The sequence below is a fragment of the Pipistrellus kuhlii genome, unplaced genomic scaffold, assembly GCF_014108245.1.
Source record: "Pipistrellus kuhlii isolate mPipKuh1 unplaced genomic scaffold, mPipKuh1.p scaffold_m20_p_10, whole genome shotgun sequence".
In the NCBI taxonomy this organism is placed as follows: domain Eukaryota; kingdom Metazoa; phylum Chordata; class Mammalia; order Chiroptera; family Vespertilionidae; genus Pipistrellus; species Pipistrellus kuhlii.
Window position 1 is genome coordinate 26,176,771 of NW_023425405.1, and position 27,130 is coordinate 26,203,900.

General features: G+C 43.4%; 1 protein-coding gene across 1 annotated transcript in view; it reads right to left on the reverse strand.

The window, feature by feature from the left end:
- DNAH11 (dynein axonemal heavy chain 11) overlaps window positions 1-27,130 on the reverse strand; it is a 196,412-nt gene that overhangs the window by 93,339 nt on the left and 75,943 nt on the right. Inside the window, exons 39-52 of the mRNA XM_036429948.1 lie at window positions 26,791-26,868; window positions 24,276-24,408; window positions 22,445-22,572; window positions 21,288-21,436; window positions 17,192-17,342; window positions 14,077-14,208; window positions 10,648-10,821; window positions 9,552-9,756; window positions 8,129-8,294; window positions 7,360-7,462; window positions 5,532-5,771; window positions 4,925-5,086; window positions 4,474-4,667; window positions 430-592 (exon numbers count right to left, since the gene is read on the reverse strand). Coding sequence (XP_036285841.1) covers window positions 430-592; window positions 4,474-4,667; window positions 4,925-5,086; window positions 5,532-5,771; window positions 7,360-7,462; window positions 8,129-8,294; window positions 9,552-9,756; window positions 10,648-10,821; window positions 14,077-14,208; window positions 17,192-17,342; window positions 21,288-21,436; window positions 22,445-22,572; window positions 24,276-24,408; window positions 26,791-26,868 — 2,178 coding nt within the window. The remainder of the gene's footprint in view (window positions 1-429; window positions 593-4,473; window positions 4,668-4,924; window positions 5,087-5,531; window positions 5,772-7,359; window positions 7,463-8,128; window positions 8,295-9,551; window positions 9,757-10,647; window positions 10,822-14,076; window positions 14,209-17,191; window positions 17,343-21,287; window positions 21,437-22,444; window positions 22,573-24,275; window positions 24,409-26,790; window positions 26,869-27,130) is intronic.

The following is a 27,130-nucleotide window of genomic DNA, read 5'->3' on the forward strand; positions in this document are numbered from 1 at the left end:
GGTCTATAGGCTTAGACACCTATAACCATCCATAGACATGTACTATGCCTAATTTGACCATGTAGGAGAAAAAGCCAAAGGGATTAAATTAAATTAAATTAAATTAAATTAAATCCTCTAAAGCAGTGTTTCCCAAACTTTTGACATACGTGTACCCCTTCTATAATTTTCATAATGCTGAGTAGCCCTCGTACTCATGAGAACGTAGAATTAGGAGCAGTTAAGCACGGTGCAGTGCATATCCCCACCAAACTCCTGTGCAAGGTGTACCCCCACCAAACTCTTCCCATACCCCTCGGGGTACGCGTACCACACTTTGGGAAACACTGCTCTAAAGGGATTTCCCTCCCCCTCTCTTGGGTGGGCAGGCCTTGGCCAAATCTGGGAGTCAGAGCTGACAAGGGGAGGAGGCCCACCACTGTCACTCACCCGGAGTTCTTGGACCCCAAAGCCTGGGGTCAGGGTGATCTGGAAGACCTCCAGGCTGCACATGTGGGCCGCCAGCCGGGACAGGCTCTGCTTGCCGCTGCCGCCCACTCCGATGAGGAGGGCGTAGCCCTGAGGCGCCCGGAGGATTCGGCTGATGCGACACCTGGTGAGAAAAAGTGCACCCACTGCAGCGGGAAACCTGGGACTAGGGCTGCTGTTTTATTTTTTAGATAAACATTTAGACACTAAATCCCAATTTTCCTTTCAATCTCTCAGTTCTGATTCCTCTGTTTTCCCATCAAAGATGCTGCCTGTGTCTGCCCTCGCAATGTTTGCCTAACAAACCGTCCTCTGCCAACAGCATCCGGGACTGTGTCACTGCTTAAGCGCTCTCCTCCAAACTGGAGAACACACATGCAGGTCCCTGATCAATGCCCCGGGTTTGTTTGATTGGAAGATACGATCCCACACTTCCCACCAGCATCCACGCATGACAACGTCCAAGGGAGAATGTCTTTGTACCTGAAACCTTTGCCACACAATTAATTTGGAAAGAAAGGGTTTGTTTAGACCCGTAGTCAGTAAACTGTGGCTGGCTAGCCACATGCGGCTCTTAGGCCCCTTGAGTGTGGCTCTTCCACAAAATACCACGGCCTGGGCGAGTCTATTTTGAAGAAGTGGCGTTAGAAGACGTTTAAGTTTAAAAAGTTTGGCTCTCCAAAGAAATTTCAATTGTTGTACTGTTGATATTTGGCTCTGTTGACTAATGAGTTTGCCGACCACTGGTTTAGACCACCAAACCTCGCGCAAGCGGTTTACTTCATGCAGGGTAAGCAATCGCCTCTTTCATATGATTCTTACTTCACACCAAAGCTGCCCCGGGCCTCAAGCACTATAGAAAATTTGCTAAAATCCTTCAGAATCACCAAATTAGATTTCCAGCAAGGCCAGCTAATCCCTTTGCCCTAGAGTATTGAAGAGATTCTGAATGCTGAAGCTGTTGATATTATTGCTACATTTAAGAACAGGAATAAATTGGCTTTACCATGATCAAAATATGGGTTTGGTTGAAGAAAGACATCATAATTATGTTGTAGATACCAAGAAAAACAATGAACAAAATATATGGATACCAAATGCAAAAAAAAAAAAAAAACAAACAAAAAAAAACCCACCCCAAACTGGACACCATGGTGCTAGCTCCAGGTTGCTTTTCTGAAATGAATGGAAACTTCAGGCGGGAATGGTTCACACAGATGGTTTTTTACAGAGCGCTGCTTGAAAACATTAAGCTGGGTCGGGGTCACTTAGACTAGGACCATCACGCGAGAGCATTTCCTGAAAACCCTCACTAATTGAAAGGGTGGGTTTTTCACAAGCTCAGCCAACCCTTAGATTTTACTTAATGTGACCACACCTTAGGAAAGCTGTAAAACTGCTCTGACATGCGGAAAACCCCAAGTCACAAAGAGGGTTTTCATGTCATTTCAATGGACGCTTTGAGGTTTGTACCTCACAAGACTCTCTAAGCAGCCACGGCCCTTTCTGCCACACCCGAGGACACACTCTGAAGCCATCTCTGACTCAGGAAGTCAGCTTGGAGCTCAGATTCCCTGATCAAAGAAACAGCCATTTCAGGCCCCTGAGGATGCCCTGTTGAAGGGTTACATGGAAGCCTCCCACAGCGTCAGTGGGAGGTCCCTCTCACCTGAGCCAAAGCATTAGGACAGTTAGTGTAGACCTGCCCCACCAGACACAGAGTTACTAGTAATTCAGTTACCACCATGGTCATAGATTCTAATTAAAACTGGGTAGTCAGGGTATTACAATTGCAAAGGGATCAATAAAACAATCAATACTTAGCATGCTTATAATGTGGAGGCCTCAAAATTTTTCTTAGGCACTGAGGGCTAGGCATTTTAAAGAGTAACTCTTTTCAAAAACTGAATTCCCCACATGTTTTGGTCTGCCTGGATGTCCTTCCTCACATACTGCCTTCCTTCTTGACTTACTTTTAATCATGATTTCATTATTTTAATCTTTGTCCAAGTACCACTTAATAAAAAGGCCAGTGTTGCCGAAACCGGTTTGGCTCAATGGACAGAGCGTCGGCTTGGGGACTGAAGGGACCCGGGTTCGATTCCGGTCAAGGGCATGTACCTTGGTTGCGGGCATATCCCCAGTAGGGGGTGTGCAAGAGGCAGCTGATCGATGACTCTCTCTCATCGATGTTTCTAACTCTCTATCTCTCTCCCTTCCTCTCTGTATAAAATCAATAAAATATATTTAAAAAAAAAAAAAAAAAAAGGCCAGTGTTATTAACTGAATGGTGTCCCTCCAACTCATATATTAAAATTATACCTCCAATATAAGCTTATATGGAAACGGGGTCGTTCCAGAAGTAATTGATTCAGATGATGTCATTCTAGAGTAGGGTGGGCCCCTCACCCAATACAACCAATGTCCTTATGAAACGGAATTTGGACCCAGACACACGGAGAGAGAATGCCCACCTGGGGATTGGAGTTAAGCCAAGGAGCTACCAGAATTCTGGCCCTTCTGACACGTTGATTTCACACTCTTTGCCTCCATGGTTTACTTTTCTAAACCACCCAGTGTGCGGCATTTTATTACAGCAGCTCCAGCAAACTAATGTAGCCAATTTGGCATGAACGTGAGTGACTAGGAGAACAGCATTGGACAAAAAGTGCAACCAATGGAATCCCACACAGCAACAGCCAGGACAAGCTGCTCAGACTATTCAATACATCATGTCATTCCCATGCTAAAAATCTGTCCGGAGGCGTCTAGCTGAACTTAGAATAAAATCAAAGCATCTTCCTCTGGTTACGAGGAAGCACCCTGTAGAAGCGAGGCCCAAACCTGACTCTCCAGCCTGGTCACATATGCATAGACTGCTCCCCTCGCTTTCCTGCAGTCATTACCCTCTTTCTGTTTTTGAACGTTCAGCCCACAAGAAATTTATCTTCTTCCAGAATGTTCTTCCTCCACATCTGTCCATGCCTAACTCTTGCTTATCGTGTTGATCTCACCTTAATGTCACTTCCTCACATACATACCCTGTTCCTCTTTGGGAATCCGCATATTTTATTTATCAAAATCAACCCATCCTGTTTCTCAGTGTGACACATCACTTTCTGACACTTTTCCGCTTGTTTGTTCATGTCCTTATACATGTCTATCTGAATCGCTAAAATGTACCGTATTTTCCAGCGTATGACGACTTTTGAAACGAAAAAAAGTCAACCAAAAATCGGGGGCAAAAGACCAAAATTGCACAAAAATTACCTGCAGATCTTGACGGGAAAGTAAGTCTTTTCTTTGAAGTGGGGGGTAGTCTTATACAGCGAATATAGGCCTAAACCTATGTTTTAACTGTAAAATTAGGGGGGTTGTCTTATACGCCGGACCTGGAGAATGGACTAGACCGTTTGCTGCTCCATCCCCAGCACCTACGACCATATCTGACCACAGGGGCCCTGCAGATGGTCCTATACTCAGTGCACTGCACTAGGTGCCCAGTCCAGGAGGTGAGCGAGTGCCTTGTCAGCCAACCTCTAGACTAGGATACAGGCCTTTTCCTAATGTCCTGCCAAGAAAACATGCTCTTCCCCCTAATTTGCACAAACACACTGAACAGACTGGCAATGTTTCTGTTGAGTATGCAGTCACCACTCCCTGCACATGCTTAATTGGTGAAAATCAGTTTATGTCCATCCTGTCTTAGCCACTTAGAGACTTGATGACTTTGAAGGAGTCACCTGTCTTCTTCTTTCTTGTGAATATTTTACCTAATAGGGGAAATTATGTTGAAATTATGGCTATGATGACACTTTGGAAAGAAGTGGACCATGTAAGACATTATTAAGATAGTGACAGCTTATGAAGACACTACCATTTTCTATTGTGTGGGAAACAACAGACAAGAACTGATAGTTCAGAGTGCATGGGACGGCCTACTGAAACACAGTGACTGTGGGTGCTTTCACTTTGTACAAAAAGCATCGTGACAAGTCCACTCACACGTGGTGCATAGCATCTTCAAACAAGACGAGGTGCATGGCCGCGTTCAGTTCGTTGTAGTGGTCCAGCGTCTCTGTGAGAAGTGCCTTCAGCCCCTCCCAGTCCTTCACTGGCAGGTAGCATGGCTCTCCCCCACCACTGGTGAAGTGGCAATAGAGGAGGGGCTGCTGGAGCAGGACATGGATGTCCACACCCTGCAGGAGGAGGAAGAGAAAATAAGGTCATGCCAACCATCCAGAATGATCCATCTAGAGGTGGCATGGCCTAGCAAGGGAAAAGTGAGCAGATCAAGCTATGGGTAAGTGGATGGAATGTTCCCATGTACAGAACGATTGTATTCCAGAATCACAGATGGATGAGCAAGGCAAGCAAATACACAATGTATTCCCATCCATAGCCAACACCAGGTAGTGCCAGAGAGAGCTGTGACCTCTGACATTAATCCACTTACTTCAAAATATTTACAGGCAGTTTCCAGCAGTTTTTTCTGAAACAAATCACAATCCTTTGTGTCTATCAGTTTGTCTCCATAAACACGAGAAGATTCATGAAGCCACAGGCGTATTAAATCGTTTGAGCCATTTAGACATTCAGGAGAGGCAAATAAAATCCCCTATAAGGCAAATTTTAAAAAATTAAAAATGCAGAGGTGATGCTAGTCCAAGACATTTTCTTCTAAGATTGTCTTTAATGAGTTTAGCAAGTTATTGAGTTAAAAAAAAAACCCTACATTATAATAGTACATATTATATTAGTAGTTTCACTCTATGATAAGCAACATTTTGAAAATTTACCATCTTATACTCATTTTTAGGAATGTAACTAAGACTGTATTTCAAGAGCTAGCCCAGGAACTATATAAATACTGCATCTGAGTACTTATGCCTATTAAGTCCTCCAACAAACCCGCCATACTTACTTCCCAGAGAAGTGGATGATATAAAATGAAAGAATACATAAATAGCAGAGTGTTAAACTAAGTTCTATAACTGAACGCCATGAATGTTACTAGAATCATTCCTCCACCTGAGATGCATCACAGAGAGCCATCCAGGTACCTGGAAGATACTTGACAGGTCTCTCAGGTTAAAGAGATAGTGGAATCTAACAGCTGTGGGTAAGAAGTGGTGTGCCATCATCGCATGGACCGCAATTGCTGCCTGTATCAGTGTGGGGCCACTCCTGAGAACTGATGGACTGAACGCTTGCTGCCGGAAGTGGAAACTAAGGATTTGGCTGTAGATGGTGTTTAGAGCATCCAAGGATGGAAAGTTGAATGCAAACACTGTGAAATGTCTCTGAAAAGAAAAACACATAGGAGAGTTGTAAAAAATAGGGATTATAATGGTACCAGTAGATTACAGCCCCCCCCCCCCCCCCCCCGCAAAAAAAAAAGCCTTCTTTTTGTCACTTCTTTCTGCATCCATGCCCACTGCCATTTAACTTTGGAGTGCCATCCATTCTGACTCTGGGCTTGGATGTGTAACTTGACAGCCAAGAAGATGAACTGGAAGTGACCATGTGACAGTTACTATCACACGCTTTTTAAGGTTCTACCTTGATCCTGAATTCCACGCCCCTGCCATTGGGTGAGAGACTCATGAAGCAGAGCCACATGTCCCAATAACTCCAGACAGAGTCACCTGACATTCGCTGACAAACAGTAACTCCCAGACACATGAATGAGCCCAACAAAGAACATCAGTCACCTTGCTGACTCCTGCTGACTCCAGGTAAGTGAGTAAGCAACATTGACTGTTGTATTCTCTTGTTACATGTATGTTGTTGATGATGACTGTTGTGATTATGAAAAAGCTTATATGCACACAAAAAACCGGCACATAAATATTTACAACAGTATATTCATACTTGCCAAAATGTTTCAACAACCAAGGTGCCCTTTCATAAATGATTGAATAAACAAACTGTGGCACATCTCTATAATGATTATGATTCAGTGATAAAAAAGAAAGAAAGAAATAAGCTACCAAGCCATTGAAAGACATGGAGGAACCATAAATGCGTATTTAAGCTAAGTGAAAGACAAGGCTACATACTATATGATTCCAACTGTAGGACATTTTGGGAGAGGTGAAGCTATGAAGACCCTAAAAGGTTCAACTGGTTGCTAGGGATTTGTGTCGGGGTATGGGGGTGGGTAGGAAATAATAAGAAGAGCACAGGGGTGTTTTAGGACAGTGAAACTATTATACTATGTACTAGAGGCCTGGTGCATTAAATTCGTGCACAGGTAGGCTGTTCCTAGGCCTGGCCAGTGATCAGGGCCAATCGGGACCTTCTGGCTGCTGGCCAGGGCCTCCCTTTCCCTGCTGCCAGCTGCCGCCTGGGGCCTTCCTTCATTCCACACTGCCCCCTGTTGGTCAGCACACATCATAGTGAGCGGTTGAACTCCTGGTCTCTTGGTTGAACTCCCGAGGGGACAATTTACATATTAGGCTTTGAGTATATATATAGAAAATGATACTTCAATGCTGGACACTTACTATTATTCATTTGCCAAAACACATGGAATGTACAACACAAAGAATGAACTCTAGTGTGAACTTGGACTTCACATCATAATTTATCAGTACTGACTCAACATCTGTAACAAATGCATCACACGCATACAGATGTTTCCAGGGGTGTAAAATGAGGCTGGGAGCGAGGAACTCTACTTTCAGTGAAGCTGCTGAGACAGTTTGTGAACCTAAAACTGCCCTGAGAAATAAAGTCTATTAATTAGAGAAAAAAAAAGGTTACATGGTTAACCAAATGTCCAGGTGTTGCTCTAACTATACTCAAAAGCACCAAGAATGAAAACCCACAATGCCTAAGTATGATAATTAAGGGCTATTTGACAGACAGCAAGACTTAACCTCCTACCTGGAGTCTGGGGTTGATTGTGAAACTGCCCACCATCGGGTTCATGCAGGCCACGTACTGACAGTTGTGAATTTCTTTAAGCATCACCTTCTGTCTATCATACCTGAGAGACAGAAAACAGAACCTTCAATCTAAAAACTAGAGATGACAGTCCAACAAAACCCACAAGTTCAGACAAGACTTCACCAATTGTCTCCTCTGATCTTCACAATCACTCTGTGATGTTGAGCTTGTGAGCATTATCTCAGGGACATGAAAACAAATTCTCGGAAAACTGAAGGCGACACAGCTCCTTTGAGGGCGGAATCCACACATGGAGCCGAATCAATACAGGCTGTTGCTGCTTATTGATTCTCAAGTGACTCTATTTCTGGTTAGAAATACCCACAGCGAGGCTGAGGATCTCCCTTGAGTTAATGGGGGTAGAGGGAGTGTCTCAGACTAGATATTACCAGGTGGCTACATTCCGCAGAACAACGCCATGCTTCTCTAAGCAATTCAGTGGGAATTAATGTGTTAAAGAATTTGATGTGTAAGCCAGACAGCTTATGCTGCTAGAATACTTTTCAGTTCAATTCTTCCCAAGATACAAAGGGAATCTATTCCACTTCAGATGATGAAAAGACGATGCAAAGTAAAACCCAAAAGGTATCGCAGGAAATGATCCTCCTCGGAAGAGGAAGACATTAGGGTATTCCATTTGCAAATGTGTATCCATAGTAACAATAACGAGATTTCAGTAGAGAATAAAACCCAGAGAATCATTTACCAGTGCCCGTAATCAATGTGCTGTCGAATCAGAGTGTGAGGCTGAACGGTGCCATATGAGTCCACTTCGGGCATATTCATGTCGTCGATAAAGTAAACCAATTTTTTATTTCCTCCCGGGCCATAGTTGCGACCGGCTTTTTTCTCTAGAGGTTTCTCAAGAATTCCTGAAACCAATATAGAATTCTATCCAATCAGGTAAGATGTAATTTTCTGTCCTTAGTGCTTTTTTAATTTTTTTCTCATTTCTGTCCATTTCAACTCCTCTTTGGCTTCAAATATCACCTCTCTCTGCAGGCTAATACCAGAGCTGTGCCTGTGGTCACATCCTTCTATGTCAACTTCTCCTGCCAACCTCCCTCCTGTAGCCAGAACTCATCTGGCCTGTTCATTCCTGGACTGTCAACGTCTATAGCCTGATGTCACACAGGGTGTTGCAGACAATGCCATTGCTGATCTGGGCATCTTTCTCCCTTGCACCCACACTAGTGCATGGCCCAGCCTCATCTCTCAGTCCTCCTCTACTACCCTTTCCAAAGAGTCCCCCACACCTCTCTCAGGCCATTGGAGTGCAGAAGTACAAGAGGCTATTGCATGGAGACACTCTGCTGTGTATACATCCAGTTATACTTCTTCATGTGCCTGTATGACTTTGTGTCAATACCTTTGAGAGGAAAGTATGGGTGTAGGAAACCCCAAAGGGTGTGTGCCTGAGATGTGGTATCTAATTATTTGTTAACTCTCCAAACAGGGGAACCACGTTCAGGGCAACTCAGCAGGTTTCATAAACAACTGAACAGTGAGTTCTGTTGTCCCCTTCCCCAATACAACCCCATTAATCTCCTGAAGCAAGTGACAGACCTACCAATATCGGCTCTTTATACTACTTCTCCTCTACTTCCGAGTCTTCTTTGCTTGCCTTTCCAACTTAGAATGCCCCAGGTCTGTGTGGTGCTTTTGATTACATGGACACATAGTATTCAAAGGTTTAAATTTCTTCTTATAGTTCTCCTTAGATTTAATTAACAGCTCATGGCCTGTCATTTCATCAACACAGTTTGAGAGATTTTCTCCTAAACCAATCTCTTACTTGGAAAGATAACAGGAGCACGGCTCCTTGGGTACGCACCCTCAGAATAATCAGGCCCCATAAATTGATTAAAGGAAACCCAACAGTTTAGAGGTAAAGCAATGAACATTACTCAGAGTAATAATCCCAATAAAGCCCTGAGTGATCTGAAAAGCCAAAATCACAATATCTGAACAAAGTAGATTTACCCAGAATGGTGATAAGGAAAAATTCCTCTGAGGCCTAAGGAAATACAACTAAAGCCTAGAGAAAGCCACCATCTCTAGGGTTGATGTCATGGCCTTGACTGTTTCTGATCTCTTGTCCCTGGAATGTGGACAAAAGGAACACTTACTCTGTAGAGCTGCAGACGTTGTGTGGTAGTTGAAAGGCACACGGGACACCACATAATCCTTGGAGAGACTCGCCAGCATGTCCCCTATGAAGACAGTTTTCCCCACTCCGGCATTCCCTACCAGCATTAGCGGTTGTCCTTTCTCAAGCAACAGCTCCATGAAATATCTGAGACGAGTTGTCTCTGATGTGTGAACCAGAACTCTCTGCAGGGAAAAGACAGAATGAGAGAGAGAGGTCAGAGAAAGACACTCCAACATTTTAAATCCAAAACACCATAGTCACTTTAGAATTGAGGTCCAATGAATTCTTAGCTCACGTTAACCCCAGTGGAAGAGATCCTATCTACTTTTTGTTTTGAATTGTCAGCGTTTAGACATCATTGGTTGAGAGAGCAATGGGGAAGTGCCATAGCATAAGCAACTGACTTATATTTTTCAATGGAAAGTACTAGCACTCAAGGCTCTCCATTATAGAGTTACCTAACCTCCACCCAGCCCTGTATGTTAGACATACAAGGGGATACAGTAAACGTTTCAGAGACCGTCCACCACCCTTTAGTTGCTGACAAAACATTTGAAAAGGCAAGCCATACAGAAGTGTAAATTGGCAGCAGTTCTTTTGGCCCAGTAAGATTAAGTGATAAAATAACTGCACACAATCCACACGAAAGGAGTATTGGGGGAGATAGTAGTTTGGGGAAAACAGTGGCAGAATTAGAATATGACTGAAAATAACTGGACGTAAGAGAAACAAGAAAGAGAGTTCTATTTAGGTTTATCTGCTGCTGAGTGAATTTGAAACTCAAGTTGAGGAGATTAAACATTCATTTGATGGCTTTGGAGGGGAGGGTTAAAGGAAAGAAGTTAAATATAAAAGTGCTACCTAAATTTTTTACTATAAGGTCAGAAATAAGAATCCATTGACTACAGAAATATGCCTCCAATTTTTAACAGCAGTCACAAATTTCTAGGAAAATATAGAAAAAGCTGTTACTTACGGAAATAAGTTGAAATTTTTATAAAGAAGTTGCAGAAATATAATAGCCACTTTAGCAAATACGAACAGGGTGAACATGCCTACATTCTGCTCCCTACCTGCAGAGGGACATCTGGATCCATAGTAAATGTGAGGATTTTGTCCGTCCAAGGCAAAAATTTCTTAGTATTGTGGTCCAGGTAATAATCGAAGATTGTTCCCTGAGATGGAAACTTCACTGCTTTCATCTCTTTGTGCCACCACCGACTGAATTCAGCTTGATGACCAGAAAGCTAAGGAGAACAACAGGAATCCTTGTTGCCGACTTACAGGCAGTTCTGCACACACACAAGGCCCCTCCAAATCCTGCGAGCACATGGTGTTTGCAGAGTGCAGGGTCTTAATTACCAATGGGACTGAGTCACTGGCCCAAGGAAAAGAAATAACTACAAGTATGTTAGGAAGAGTGATACTATCAAAGGCAAAAAGCTGTACTTGCTATATACCCATCAGGCACAAATTTTCTGGAATAATGATTAACTTAAAATTTAACAGGCGTCTTCAAACTACGGCCCGCGGGCCACATGCGGCCCGCAGAGGAGTCTGATCTGGCCTGCCAGGTTTTTTGGGCAGTGAGCGCAGCCGAGGTGTTACAGTAGGAATTAGTAGTTCATATAGTCCGGCCCTCCAGCTCTCTGAGGGACCGTGATCTGGCCCCCACTTTAAAAAGTTTGAGGACCCCTGGAACCGTTAGGTGAACTTTAAATTACCCCTGGGGTATTCAACTGAACGAGGAGGAGCTACTCTACAATACTGGTGCTGATCTCTTTAAAGAGCTGAAGAATGAAGAAGTATTCACCATCAACTGATGGTCAATGAGAAAGTGAAGAACCAAGGTGCACTTTCTAAAATTGGTAAACATGGTAGTTGCAAAGATTAAGCTGATAAGTGCAGAAATAAATAAGTTAGCTATCTCGAAAGTGAAGTTTGCTGCGAGTGATAATAATGGGGTGTGTCTATTTTAACTGGACGCTCAGAGCAGCCATCTTTGAGGACAGGCACAGATTTGGGGGATGCTGTTCCAGGCAGCAGGAAGAGGATAGCATGTGCAAAGAGCTTGTGGTTTGAAAGAATCCCTTGTGCTCAAGACACGGGCTAGTGTAACTGGGGAAATGGGAGTGGCAGAGGGAAGAGGAGGGAGAGGCAGGCAGGGCCAGATCCAGAGGCCTCATACATAGTATTAAAATTTTTAACTTCAGCTGAAACCGGTTTGGCTCAGTGGATAGAGTGTCAGCCTGCAGACTGAAGGGTCCCGGCTTCGATTCCGGTCAGGGGTGTATGTACCTTGGTTGCAGGCGCATCCCCAGTGAGGGGTTGGGGGGGGTGCAGGAGGCAGCTGATCGATGATTCTCTCTCATTGATGTTTCTGACTCTCTATCCCTCTCTCTTCCTCTCTGTAAAAAAATCAATAAAAAATATATTTTAAAAATAAATAAAATTTTTAACTTCATCTTAAATAGAAATCCAAATCCAAATTGGTAGTTCCAAAATAGTCACAGGACGTAGGGGACATAGTCAATAATACTGCAATAACTATGTATGGTACCAGATGGATACTGGAACTATCAGGGGAGACACTGTGTCAAGTATATAATTGTCTAAGCACTATGCTATACACTTGAAACCAATACAAACTAATATTTGAAAATAATTGAAAATTAAAAAAAAAGGGAGGGGGGAAGCAATAGAAACCCATTCAAGTGTTAATGCTAGAGTATATCATATAATTCAGTTCACATTTTAAAAAGTCACTCTGACTGCCAAGTGGGTAATGGATTATGGGCAAGCACAGAAAGACCAGTGACAAGGTTACTTCAGAAGCCAAGTGAGAAAGGATGATGGCAGTTGCTGGGAGCCTGGGAAGAGCTGAGGTCAGGCCTATTTTGGACGTTGTCTGCTGTGGCCGGGGTTAGGAGCAGGAGTCCTGAGTCCTCCTACTGCAGTCTGAACCTCGGGTATTAGATAGCTGTGTGGCCTCAAGCAGGCTAATTTGTCTAAGTTTCTGTTACTTTTTGCAAAGAAGAAAGAGGACAGCTATACCTGCACATACAGGTTTGTCTGCTAAATGTTAATGAATTAGCTTATTAGAAGCCCTAAGAACATGCCTTGCAGAAAGCAGGCACTCCACTTTGTTGAACTAATAAGTGACTATCCTGAGAGTATTTCTGTGTCTGCTTCATTCATGTTTCCAACTTCAGAGCCTCTCTTCTGAATGCTTCATGGTTAGATCCCTTTGGAAAATTTAAAGATGGAGATGATGGCAATTAATAAGGAAGAAAGTGCCTGGGAGAGCAGGATGGCCATGGTGGTGCCAGTTTCTAGCTTGAAGGCTGCCACATTTGGGAACTGGGAAGATTTCCAAAAGAGGACCATTTGGGAGGAAGGTGAGCTGCAGGGTCTGCAGTCCAAAGATCTCAGCTGTCAACATCCTACTCATGCAATTCCCCTGGGTTCCCAGTTTGGGAAAGAGAAAAACACTGTAGGAAGCACTGATAAACACCATGGGGGGAGGCTGGGGAGAGGGAGAAAGTCTACATGAAGCCTCCAGGCAGAAGAAACCCACAGCCATTATAAATTGTATTTTTGAGAAAAACCATGTGAAATCATACAACACCGATTCTTAAAACTCTCACTCAAAGCCAAGGGCTGTTCTTCTCTAAAGAGATTACAGAAGGAAATGTGGCTTCTGAGTAGGGTCAGAATAAGACCTAGGAGACCAAGGGAATATCAAAGCTATTTATAGATATGATGTGATTTGTGGTAAGCTAGCGACGAGAAGCGGAACTGGGCCACAGGTGATAGCAACCATGCGTGTTATTTCCTACAGTGAATAAACCAACAGAAATGTGGGTCACTCTTGGCCGTGATGCCTTCCGACTGAAACTCCCTGTTTACATCTGCAAACATTTGGGAAAGCCTGGGAGACGTGTGCCCTCTGTTTTTAATGCCGAGATTCAGCGGCACCTGTTAGAGTCCAAGCTAAGCCCAGGGCAATCTCAGTGTAGGTTATGCTCTTGACTGAAGGCCACAGGGATGGAGAAGAGGGGACGGACTCAACAACTATGTTGTAACTGACACTGAAAGGACCCGGTGACCCCCACACATACGAGTAAGGAAGAGTAATGTCTCCTGGGTTTTACCTGGAGCGGCTGGGAGGAACGCTGACAGTCGCTTAGGGGAAGAAAGAACAAAGAGGAAGAGCCAAGGAGGGGTGGGGCAGGTGGAGAGCTGTCTCGGACACGCTGTGGCATGGCTCCAGGGGCAGGTGCACATAGCCTTGAGCTCCGAAGGGCAATCTGGTGGGAGGCTATGGATCTGGCTTTGTCAGCCAAGGTCAGAATCATCAGCCTGGATGAGTTCGTTTGGACAGCGTCCCGGCTTACGGGAGAGTAGGACAGACGTATGTCATATAACAAAAGCACAGGGATCACACGTGATAACAATCCCTCCCAAGGAAAGCTGGCTCTGCCAACCAGTTGTAAACACACCTGGTCTTGCAGCAGGGTGCCTCCGAAGGCCCAGACACAAGCGAAGACGAAATAGACCTCGTACACTTCTTTGGGGCTGTCGGAAGGTACATTTTCCGGAGTCAGCAAACGTTCCAGAAGAGCACAAATAGTCTAAAGACCAAGACACAGCCATTCATTGAGGGCGGCATATTTTCCCAATCGTGGAGTACGTTCACCGGACATTAACAAATCCACTATATCCTGAAGAGAGTACATGACTGTTCCCAACTCTGTGATTTGTACACTGAGAGACAAGAATGACTGCCTCACGTTTCTACATCGATGGCGGGAAACCTTTGCCACTTTCAATCAAACTGATCTTCTAAGTAATAAACTATTAAAAATTAAAGTCTTAAATTATCCAATTAATAATCAAATTGGAAATACAAATGAAAATACATATAAGCGAATAATAATAATAATGGGAATACTATATATATATATATATATATATATATATATATATATATATACACACACACACACACACACACACACACTCTCCTTCCTATAAATAGGGAGTCAGACCACATAGTATTCTACAACCCTAACTTCCTACCTTCACAGCAGAAACTAAGACATCTTTTCTCCCCAGGCAGCGTCCCACATCACCAGGAATGAATGAATGAATGAATAAGTGAGTGAATGAAGGTCACTGGTGGGAGGGCTGACTGAGCTGTCTCCATCCTGCTGGACATCTAGATACCTCGCTTCCCCCTACTGCTTCCGCAGCCTCGTCCCACCTGTTGTCATAAATTTAGAAAGCCCGCAGGCAGCCTCGGCTGAGGCATTTTGCTGGACATCAGACTAAATTTAGCCTTGGACGAAGCGCTGTTCAGGAACCTGTTCTCCACACCCTCCAGGTGAACCCCAGTGAGCTCTGCCGGGGTGAAACACGGCCCAGGGTCAGGGTATCAGGTCAATGAGGGGGGCGTGGCTGCTGCAAAGGCTGTTCCCATAGGAAATAATAACCAGTGATCACTGTGGTTTGACCTAGTTCTCCATAGCACAGTTAGCATTGTCACAGACCCTCCAAACTCTTGACCCCCGGGCCCTGGGTGTTGGAGACAGCAACAGATTTCTACCACCTCCATGTGCACAGCAACGCACGCTCTCATACTGCCAGGGAGGCCTGCCTTCTCCCACCCCACCCCCCGACTCCTCCTCCCGCTCCCACCCCCCTACTCTCCATCCCTGAATGATGGCAAAAAGCCAGGTGCCATGGAGCATGGATCCTGGAAATGCTTTGAAAAGGCTTTGAATTCTAATAGGTCAGTGCCTGTTATATTTTTCCATCTTCTCTCTTGATTTCCAGCATTTTATATTGTGTTATGCTTGCCAATTTAAAATCTTCTTTTTTCTCGTAGAAGAAAACTCACCAATTTGTTATCGAGAAAAATAGTGTACAGCGCGGAGGCCTTGCTTTTTCTGAGTGGAAGCCATGGGGACTGAGGAACTGCTCAAATCGAAACAAAGACTGGAAGGTCTCAACATTAACACTCTAATATTATTTTTCTATTTTCTCCCAAACACAGCACTTAGAAAATATTTTGAGCTCCGTGTCAGCAATGAATAAAGTCGCATACTTCAGTGCATAATCTGAAGGAGTTAATACCCCTTACTGAACTTAAAGCAAAGAAGTTTTGTATGCCAGAAAACATAATACATTCATTTCTTAAAGCAGTCACTTTGTGCTATGTTCTTGGATGTCCATTTTTGTTTCAGATCCCTGTCCTTGTAACTCACCACAGAAAAGAGACTACTGTACAAACAGTCGGAAAGGAGCTGAGGAGAAAGTGCCATTTCTGCATACTACAAGAGGAGGAAGTGAGAGCAAGAGGCACATTAATTCCTACTGGTCTGTTTTCACACCACTCTTGAACAAAGAGGTTCACACCACAGAGAATCACACAGACACACATGCCGACCTGAGAAAGAACGCGACCAGGCTTCTTACAGGTATTACACCAGAGGAAGTCCAATTAGGCTGCCCGCATAATTAATTCATTATGAATAAATTCAGACCGGCTTCCAGAAATAAATTACTCCTCAGGTAATTACCGCTGAACACTAGCCTTTACTGAATCGGTGTGTGAATTACCCAAAAACCTCGACTTTCTCTTCTTATTATGCTGGTGACTTTTTCTCATTTTCTCAAACAAATTTGGTACCATAGTAAGTTAATGGTAACAAAGTATTCTGAAACCAATTTTGCTCCTATAAGGCAAAAATAAAAAATAAAATGGTTTCTAATTATCCATCTCTTGTGAAGTTTTATAGTTATAAAAGGCAGCGGTCCTGCCCCATGCCGAGGCTCAGATCGCAGCCCTCAGTTCTGTGTACTGTGGATTGTTTCTATTTGCTTCCATGACAACGTGTCATATATGTGCCCTTCTCTCTTAACAGCCATCTCACGAGTATTTAAAAAAAAATTACCCCAGGAATAATGGCCTCTCATCTAGAGTGACCTGCCTTTAGGAATGTTTTAGGGAGGGGAGGGGAGGGGAGAAGAGGGAGAAAAGAGAGGGTGGTAGGTCGGTGGGGGATGACACCCATGGGGTAGAGGCCAGAAGCTTTCTCTTTCTCGGTGTGATTATCTTTAATTACATGGATATTTTGCATTTAAAAAAAAAAAAAATACTGACCACCTTCTCCAGGCCAGTTACCTAGAACAGAGAAAAAGGAAATAAGGCCGTTACCACTTGGATCTTCTTATTCTATGCAAATAAAATATACTTGGGAGGAATGCATGATTCAATAAAGACATTCAGCATCTGCTATATGCTAGTCACTATGTAAATCTCTGGAGATATAAAACTAAATAAAAGGTGGCTTCAGCTCTCTAGTTCACAATCCTATGAAAGAGGCCACAAACTCAAACAATAATAGGAGGTGACAGGTGTATGAAGTGGGGGGGAGGGGGAGAGTTTGCAAAAAAGCCCTGGGGAACATGGGGGCTGGAGAACCAGGGGTTGGCGAAACCTCAGTTCCAGAAATCTCCCCATCTTCTGGAAAGAGCAAACCCTCCTGTGGTCTTGATCGGCCCACTCCCACCTCAAGACTGGGATGGCGCACCACATAACAGAAGACACACCTGCACCAGGCTGCTCTCGGGGATGGACGTGATGGTTTTGAAGCTCGTCCTCAGCTTATCCAGGCACGCAGGCACGTACTTATCAAAAAGAATCGTTAAATTGGCCTTTTCTGATTGATGCTGCCTTCTGTCGATCCAACTGGCCACGTACCTGAGCAGGAACACAGGGAAGCGTTCACGGAACCCTGGGCTTGGAAAGCAGAACTTCAGCTCAAAAGCTCCCCCTCTACACAGCACCATGCAGCACTTCAGGGACACATCTGTCGTGAGCTCTTTCTATTTCTGAAGCTGCAAATATTTTAAAACCATCCTTTAAAATATTTAAGGGAGGACTGAAACTTCCACATGGGATGGGCTATATTTATGAAAAATAGCTTGCTGAAACCAGTTTGGCTCAGTGGATAGAGCATTGGCCTATAGACTGAAGGGTCCCGGGTTCGATTCCAGTCAAGGGCATGTACCTTTGTTGAGGGCACATCCCCAGTGGATAGTGTGCAAGAGGCAGCTGATCGATGATTCTCTGTCATTGATATTTCTAGCTCTCTATCCTTCTCTCTTCCTCTCTGCAGAGAATCAATAAAATATATTTTAAAAAAAAGAAAAGAAAAACAGCTTAGGATTTTTCTTGATTAATCTTGTCATCGATTATCTATATATATAAAAGCCAAGTCATCAGAATGATGAAACAACAAAATGACCGGTCGCTATGATGCGTACTGCTGCAGCCAACCAGCCTGATAGGGGCCTCAATCAGTTCCCCTCCCATAACCTCCTATGGCCCCTCCCCTGGCTGGTCTGGCCCCTGATCGCCCCCCACCCACCCGATCAGGTGCGGAGCCAGCCAGCCAACCTCCCATGTCTCCTCCTCCCCACTGGCCCAGTCCTGATGGCCCCCATCAGGTGGGCTAGCCGGACCCCATTCATGCATGAATTTGTACACCAAACCTCTAGTTTAGTAATAAACAATCAGTTACAAATAAAAAGTTGAAAATTCCATATAAGGCTACTTTAAAGTGCCCCTTTTTCCACTGGACTAATGGCTGATAATGTGTTTCCAATACTTGGCTCTGAATTGGTATCTCATTCTTGGGTACATGTATTTTTTTTATCTGAAACTAATACAACATTATCAATTTTGACACAGTATCTCAACCTTCTTCATAAAATAATACTTATGAACGAAATGAAGCATGGCTCTGTAGCATCCACAAGTAGTCTCTGGGGAGAAACTGTATGATGTTAAATGAAAAAATAACTGCTCAACAAATTCTCACTCAGTGGGAAGCAGTGATAATAAGTCCACTCAGCTGCCTGCAGAGAAGTCATGAGACCACAGCCATTATGACTATACCTTGCTTTAAGCAAGTCCGAGCTCACATTTCCAGTATCAGGAGAAACGAAGGCAAGATGATTAGCTTATAAAAGGCTCCCTTTGACTTTCCACACGGTTTCACAATAGGGTTTTATTAAATATTTAACCACCTTTACACTCTTATTAGATTTATAAAATGCGAACTGTCAAGTGCTTTCAGGTCCAGGAGGAATGGTTTTCAGTTGAAGTCCAGGTTCAGAGGGAGCATATCTGGGTGATGGCGACAGTGGGCACCGCGGGACAAGGAAACAATGGACAACAGGTGCTCGCTACTGGGACCAGGCCGGAAGGCCACACCTGCCCTCAGCTGCTCATCCGACCGCACCAGCTGCCAGAGTGGACTCTGAGTGTCCAGAGCTTATTATTGATGGGGAAAGGGCGGGGAACCTTCTTCCTGCCAAGGACCATCTGGATATTTGTAACATCATTCTTGGGCCATACAAAATTCTCAGTTTAAAAATTAGCCTTGCTGAAACTGGTTTGGCTCAGTGGACAGAGCGTTGGTGTGCGGACTGAGAGGTCGCAGGTTCGATTCCAGTCAAGGGCATGTATCTTGGTTGCGGGCACATCCCCAGTGGGGGGTGTGCAAGAGGCAGCTGATCAATGATTCACATCGATGTTTCTAACTCTCTATCCCTCTCTCTTCCTCTCTGTAAAAAATCAATTATATATATATTTTAAAAAAATTTTTTTTAATTAGCCTGTTGTATGTGGTCAATAGTCTGGGTTGGAATTTGTTGTAGCAGACACAGCAGGAATTCATCAGAGCTCTCTACAATTGGCCCCTAACAGCCAGCATTAGGTTCTGTCATTTTCAGTGGCCTGGACAAATGTCAGAAGTTTCAAGCACACCACTGATCAGCAGTGTATGTCGATTATTTCTGAATCTTCATGTTTACAGGTATACAGTGCCCCAAAATGAAAGGATGGGACTATGGGGTACAAGGTGACAAGCCCAGCCAATGCAGGGAGAGGATTAGGGCGACAGAGTCAAAGGATCCTTTCAGCCATGCCAGGGAGTGAACTGTGGAATGGTCATAGGACCTTATGCCTGCAAGGACAAGGGTGAAGGACTAGCAGTGCCTGGAAGAAAAGAATCTTAGGGAGAGATCTAAGAAGAGCTGTGACCTGCCGTTGAGGGACACAGCCATCCCAATGGGACCCTGTGGGGAGGGTGCCAGGGGAATAAATAGCCTGACCTCCTCTCCTCTCCCTCCCATTTCCTGCCAGGCTCCTCACTGGCCAAAGCAACCAGAGGCCACGGGCCAGGAGCCCATTGGTGTGGCCCACACAGGACAGCCTGTGGGCACAGAGCTGGGAGGAGGAGCACAGAAGAAGCAGACACGAAAACACGCCAGCCCCCAAACCTGCTCGCTTGCAGGGCTCAGACACTGCCCAGCGCAAGGCGAGTGCTCACAGAGGCAACAGGTGACCACCAGGATGCACCATGGGAACCGAGAGCATGTGAAGAGTAAGCAAGTAGCAAAATCAACTTGTTCTAAATCAAAGCATTGCCATGGCTCCTGTATGCACATATATGTACACACAAACACACATATGCTCACTAAGTGATGTATTTATATCTAAGTGCTCCATAGGAGTTCCTGTTATTTAATCACTTTTCAACAAATACTGGTTTCTTAACATGTAGGAGGTGTGAAGAGGATAATGTCCAACTAAAAATAACAAAGGCACGCAGGTGCTAATTTAGTTATCTTTAAATGAGTCTAATTATGCAGCTTTAAATTTAATTACTGATACCTTCTTCAAATGATCATACAAATGTTTAGGTCTTTTAAAAGATAAGGTTAAAGAGGGAAATGTTTACAACAACAAACACAACTAGATTTGAAAGTAGGCAAAGGACTGAAACAGTCATTTTTCCAAATTAGAATATACAGGTGGCCTAAAAGCACATGAAAATATAATCAACGTGAGTAATCATTAAGAAAATGCAAAATCAAAACCTAAATGAGACACTACTTCATTCCCATTAGGATGGCTTCCACAAAAAATAAGAGAAAATGACACGTTTTGGCGAGGACCTGCAGACAGGGGAGCCTTGCGAACTGTTGGGAATGTAAAACCGTATAGCCACAGTGGACAGAGAATGGCAGCTCTTCTAAAAATAACAGAACTACCACATGATCTCCTCGTCCCACTTGTGGGTATAAATCCCAGATTATTGAAAGCGGGGCCTCAAAGGGCTATCTGTAGGCCCTGTTCATAGAAACATCATTTCTAACAATTGAAGGACAGAAGCTGCCCGGCCGGATGTGGCTCAGTAACTGAGTGTCGACCCGGGAACCAAGAGGTCACTGATTTCCATTCCCGGTCGGGGCATATGCCTAGGTTACAGCTTGATCCTCCAGAGGCCCATGGAATCATTGGGTCTGGCCCTGCCAAGGCATTAGGGGTGAGTTAGTTAGATGTCTGACCAAACAGGGCAGGCTAATTTTTAGGTTGATAATTTTGTATGGCCCGTGAATGACATTATCAATATCCAGATGGCCTTTGGCGGGAAAAACGTTCCCCACCTCTGTAATGGATCTGGAAAAGCCAGAAAAAATCAAGAAGATGGTCGGTGGTGGTGGTTGTACAACCAGTGGATGTCCTTTAATGCCACTGAACTGTGCACTTAAAAATGGTTAAAATGGTAAATTTTATATATGTTTTACCACAATCTTAAAAAAAAAAAAAAAAGCAAAAAAAAGCAATACTCACGGATTCCAGCCCAAATCTTGCGGGTTCACATACAGAACACCTGCTCTGGAAACAGTGGCCGGGGTTGCTGTCCTCAAGTGATGGATCTCAAAGAGCAGCCTCATGGAGGGCACGAGAGCTACGCGCTCATTGCTGGCCAAGGTCAGCACCTGGACAGAGCAGCACAGCACAAAGGAGGCCCTGTCACTCTGGAGTACGGCGACGCCCAATTCCCCATCCCAGCACAGAGCACTTCCCTCGCTGAAGTGCCAGAGGCTATGAGCTCACTGTCCAAAGACAGAAGTACGCACAATCTGAAAAAAGACCTCAATTAAAGATCCCCGCTCATTCCAGAGGGGAGCTCACTGATCCTTGAGGAGCAAACTTACCAATGTGGATTTATTGATGCCAGCTTTAAATAACTGTGGTTAATTATTACTAAATATAAGACATTTGTTCAAAGCGTTGATTACATGACAAAGCCTGAATACCGCCAAAATAAACCATCTTCAGAGTCTGAAATACCACAATTATCCATTTGCTGTAGAAACTCATGCAAGTAGAAAGATCTCAGACATATATTTTATGACAGAAAACGTCTTAGTTCAGGAAGCAGTATTACTGTTAATTTAAGCAGGGTGACTAATTCTATTCTGTAGTAATTATGAATTATGATTTCTGATTTTTTTTTTCTCCTGATAGACCTGGTGCTCCTTAAGTAGCATCTCACAGACCTATGCCATCACCCTTTAATTTTGCTGGCAATGCTGGATTAATCGTGGTAAATGCTTAGGAATGCATTTATATTCAGTCGGTAGCCATAGGAACTACTTAATTTTCAACTTGTCCCTTACAACCCACGCATTCCATCCTTAATCAAAGATAAGATGTAATAATTTATGCCTGGCTCTTTGAAAATTGTAAAATGTGTGCGAGCTAAATTCTTGAATACATATCTCCTTATAAAGATGGTTAAGTTTATACAGATAAGAAAAATGTATTTCACTTAAATTTTTTACCAGTGAAATAAGAGGATGAGCAGGGAAGTGGCACTTATCAAAAGAGTAACTACATGAAGAACATCAGGCTCGTGATTAAAAACTAGTATTAAAATCCGCAAGTGAACGGAACTCAATAGAGGTGCCATGTTTAAGGGTTAGCACTGAGGTATAACCCACCTTGTTATCATCCATGACAGTATTTAGCGATTCAATCCACATGGGATCAATATCTCCATCCAGGACTATCCATTTTGGTCCATCCTGTGTAAGATTTGCTTGTTCTCTCAGAATAGATGAGAAGAGACCTATAGATTAAAAGTGAACAATCTTTTTTTTTTTTTTTTAAATATATTCTATTGATTTTTTACAGAGAGGAAGGGAGAGAGCTAGAGAGCTAGAAATGTCGATGAGAGAGAAACATCTGCCTCTTGCACACCCCCTACCGGGGATGTGCCCGCAATCAATGTACATGCCCCTGACTGGAATTGAACCCGGGACCTTTCAGTCCACAGACTGACGCTCTACCACTGAGCCAAACCGGTTTTGGCAAGAGTGAACAATCTTAACACATATATAATGGAGTTGAATGCTGTTTGTTTCTAAAATAAAATTGTATTTCTTCTAGTGGAAGCTCGTTTGTTAAGTAAATAAATTTGCTGTGAATTTGTTGCCTCTCTCTGGAGGGCAGTGTGTAATACGCTTTGAGCCATACCTAGGCTGTCTAGACCAAAGGCAAGTTCCATTTCATTTTTCATATAAGAAAGGGAGAGAGAATGGCGAGACAGGCTTCTATACACAGAATCACGCTGAAACTGGTTTGACTCAGTGGATAGAATGTCAGCCTGCGAACTGGAGGGTCCTGGGTTCGATTTTGGTCAAAGGCATGTACCTTGGTTGCGGACACATCCCCAGTGGGGGGTGAGCAGAGGCAGCTGATCGATGGTTCTCTCTTGTGGATGTTTCTAACTCTCTATCCCTCTCTTTTCCTCTCTGTAAAAAATCAATAAAATATATTTTAAAAAATAAATAAATAAAAATTTTAAAAATATACACAGAATCACCAAGAAAGTCTTCTTTGAAGACTTGGCCAGACACTTCAATAACGTAAGAGAAGGCTGTGAAGACACTGGCAGTGTTGCAGAAGGTGGGAACTTCAAGCGTAAAGGCCCCTTGATGGGAAGGTACTTGACATGTTCCAAGAAGAGCAAGGAGGCCCAAGTTTATGGCTTATATGTTGTAGGACAAGGCACTGTCCAGGAAATGAGGTCAGAGATGGGGAAGGAGGATCTCATCCCATAAGAACTGTATAGGGCATAGATAAAGATAGGATTCTAAAGATGATGGAACCCACTGGGAATGGCCAACAGAGAGCTAACATCCTGAAGAGCACCCTCTGTCTGCTGTGTGGAAAATGAACTGCAGGCAGACTGGCTGGACTCATGTGGTAGCTGCAGAGGAGTAGAAAGTATTAGAATATAATGGGTATTTTAAAGGTAATGCCTGTAGGATTTGCTGTCAAGTTGAAGATTGGGTGTGAAAGGGAGAAAAGACTCAAGGATAGTGCATTTGAACAAAGGAGAAGTAATAATAACAGATTTTAACAAAGGGGTCTGTTTGCCTGCAAATGCTTTCAAAGCAAGAAATAAATCCCAATGACTTCCGTCCCTGCATAGTGCCTGCCTGTAACTCAGTTGTTGTCTTGTATCAGGTACTTTTTAGACATTCCCTGAGGTATTCCTGTTGACTTCTTTCCTGGTTAACATGAGCCCTGACATAACTGATGTGGGATAAAATACACAGCTCTGAGCACAAACCTGCGGAATGCAAACCGACCCCTTATTCAAATCCAGCTTTAATTTACAGGCTATAAATGCTGCTGTATTTCTGATAATGCAGACACATAAGCAGTAAATCTACAACTATGACTGAAATTGGCTTGAACTGAAAAATGGCTTTCTGGATAAAAATGAGAAATTTTTAGCACTTCAGAAGGGGAAATGTTACTTGCCATCTTTCCATTCTCGGGTAGTGTGATGTATGAAACCAAAGAGTTCATCTGTTGTCACAGCTTTAGGGTTTAAGTCATTCCAAATGGGTTTCTGTTTCATGTTAACATATGTTCGGTACAGTGTTCTCAAAATCTGAAGGGAAGAAGGAAAAAAAAAAAAGCTAAGAAAATTAATATTCATGTAAGTCAAATGGAAAGCAAAAGATTTTTGATGATTTTCCATATTCATTATACGTTCTTAGATATTCTACGTGTACTGTGCCTGAAAAAGGGAAAAAGTTTACATGCGCACATTTCATTACCATCTTGAACAATTTAATCCTGCCATCCTTAGGATCAGTTCATGGATTCTCTGAACAACATAGACTAGAAAAAGTCACTGTATCATCTGAGGTTTTTAACCACACATGCAAAGGAAATGACTATTCATGTAAGCAATTGTTCCTGTTCATGCTATTAAAATCCACTCTGCCTGTACTATTTAGATTGCACTCAAAATTGAGCTTGCATCAGAATCACTTAGAGCAAGCATGTCAAACTCACGGCTGGTGGGCCATATGTCTCATTTATTTGGCTGTGTCAGCCTTTGAGTTTGACATGCTTGGCTTAGAGGATGTACACAGACTGCTGGACCCAATCACAAGTTTGATTTCATAGGTCTGGGGTGGGACTGGTGAGTAGCATCTTTTAGAAGGTCCCAGGTGATGTTGGTCTGGGTGTGTTTTGAGATCTAGGATCTAGAGCAGTAATTCTCAACAGCAGATTATCCTGACTTAAAGGAAGAGGGTGTGCTGCTGGGCACGTAGTGGTCACAGGCCAGGGGTGCTGCTAACCATCCTGTAATGCACAGGACGGGCCCAATGACAAAGGGTGAGCTGGTCCTGAAGGCCAGCAGTGCTGCTGCTGAGACACCCTGATCTAGATCCTGAGGAAAAACAGCCTTGAGGGTGAGAAATCGCAGGACAGGTGCTCACTGTATGTCTTTAATTCATTGACTCCTTCACCCAAATATCTGCTCCAACTACTCTTTTCTGCTTTCCCCAAAAAGCCATGGGTTTTCTTTTAGGTGTTTATCATCCTGATCTTCTCACAGGGGGTTGAAGGACTGGCAGACCACTGCCAAATGCTTCGGAATAAGGAGGTGTTAAATAACCTGGCTCTGAGCTTGGGTGCTCTAGTTACATCAGCTTAAGTAGAGGCTGAAGAGAATTCGTAAAGACTAGATGAAAGCAATTGAATGTCTTAGGAATAGTAAGCTGACATTTTTAGAAACCATTAATCTACTGAAAATCATATCATTTAATTGTTCCTTCCTTAAACCATAGTCAGCATCTGAAACTTACTCTAATAAAATAATTGCAGGCCTCTCAGATATGAACTTTAATACTTCAATTATTACATTTTTCACTAGAAAGATCCCTATGCAGGGCTTCCCTTTAAACGGTCCCACTCTGGGTTCAGATCCTAATACTGGCAAGTCTTTACACACCCATGCTCACTCTCATAGGCCCACCCTATTATCTTAGTCATTGGCTGCTAAATATATTTATACTCAAGCACCCTAAATTAAATACTACATGCATTTCTGTATATACTGTCTACCAAGTAAAAAAATAAGTTATCAGGCCTGTCAGTAAGACCAAGCAAAATCAGGCAGTGAACTAAAAATGGGCACAGTAATAACCATGGCATGTCATCACTGCTCAGAGGAAATCACACGTCTTTCACCTATTAGGCATCTCATAATGCGCATAACAGGTATCTAAAAAATGTGGTTTCTGCTGCCGAAACCGGTTTGGCTCAGTGGATAGACCCTGCAGACTGAAGGGTCACAGGTTTGATTCCCGTCAAGGGCATGTATCTTGGTTGTGGGTACATCCCCTGTGGGGGGTGTGCAGGAGGCAGCTGATCGGTGTTTCTCTCTCATCAATGTTTCTAACTTTCTATCCCTCTTCCTTCCTCTCTGTAAAAAAATCAATAAAATATATACATTTTTAAAAGTGGTTTCTGCTACCTCCCTTTTTCCTGGCCCTCTAAAGTTCTGTATTCTGAGAGAGTATTGAAGAAAAATGTTTGTTTTCTTAATGATATTAAGGAGAGCCTATCTTAACTTGGAAAAGATGACAAAATAGTTTTGATAAATGTAGGTGGGGCCAGTCAAACCCTGCGAGGCAGGTTTCTTACTTTCGAGTCTTTCAACGTGTTAACTTTGACTAAAAGAATTCAGGCAGAATTCCACTATTGAAAGATGCATAAAACAGAATGCCATACATATAAATGAGAGAAGAAAATGCTAAACAGCTCATGCGATGTTCTATTTGCTACTCTCCCGGTCTCCAATACAGAGGAAAATAGTGTCCATTGGTCAAAGAACAATGATAGAGCCTCAGATTAGCTCTAATTATGGTGGACTTCACTGAAGGGAACCCCTAAGTAGAAGTGAAAAGAGCTTTCCCCCGCCCCCAAAAAAGAGTGTTCTCCCCAAGGTTGAAAGCTAACAGGCAGTTCACTCTACCTGACTCTTCCCCGTGCCTGCGTTTCCGACCACAAAGACGGAGTGCCTCACGGCCAACAGCTCCTCCAGCTGGACCACCTGCAGACCAGACAGCCATCACTGGTTTCCTTTCAGGAGTTTGTGGTTAAAAACAAACAAAATACTACCCATTTTTACCCAATTCTTTCCTTATGATCAAAGCCAGTCCTCACTGACGACATTATACAGGGTGGGGCAAAAGTAGGTTTATAGCTGTGAATATACAAAACAGTTTATTCTTGTATTAATTGTTATTAGTTATTGTTTCTCCATCAGAACACTGCTCCTCAGTGAGTCCCTGACGCAGGCAGAGGGAAATACA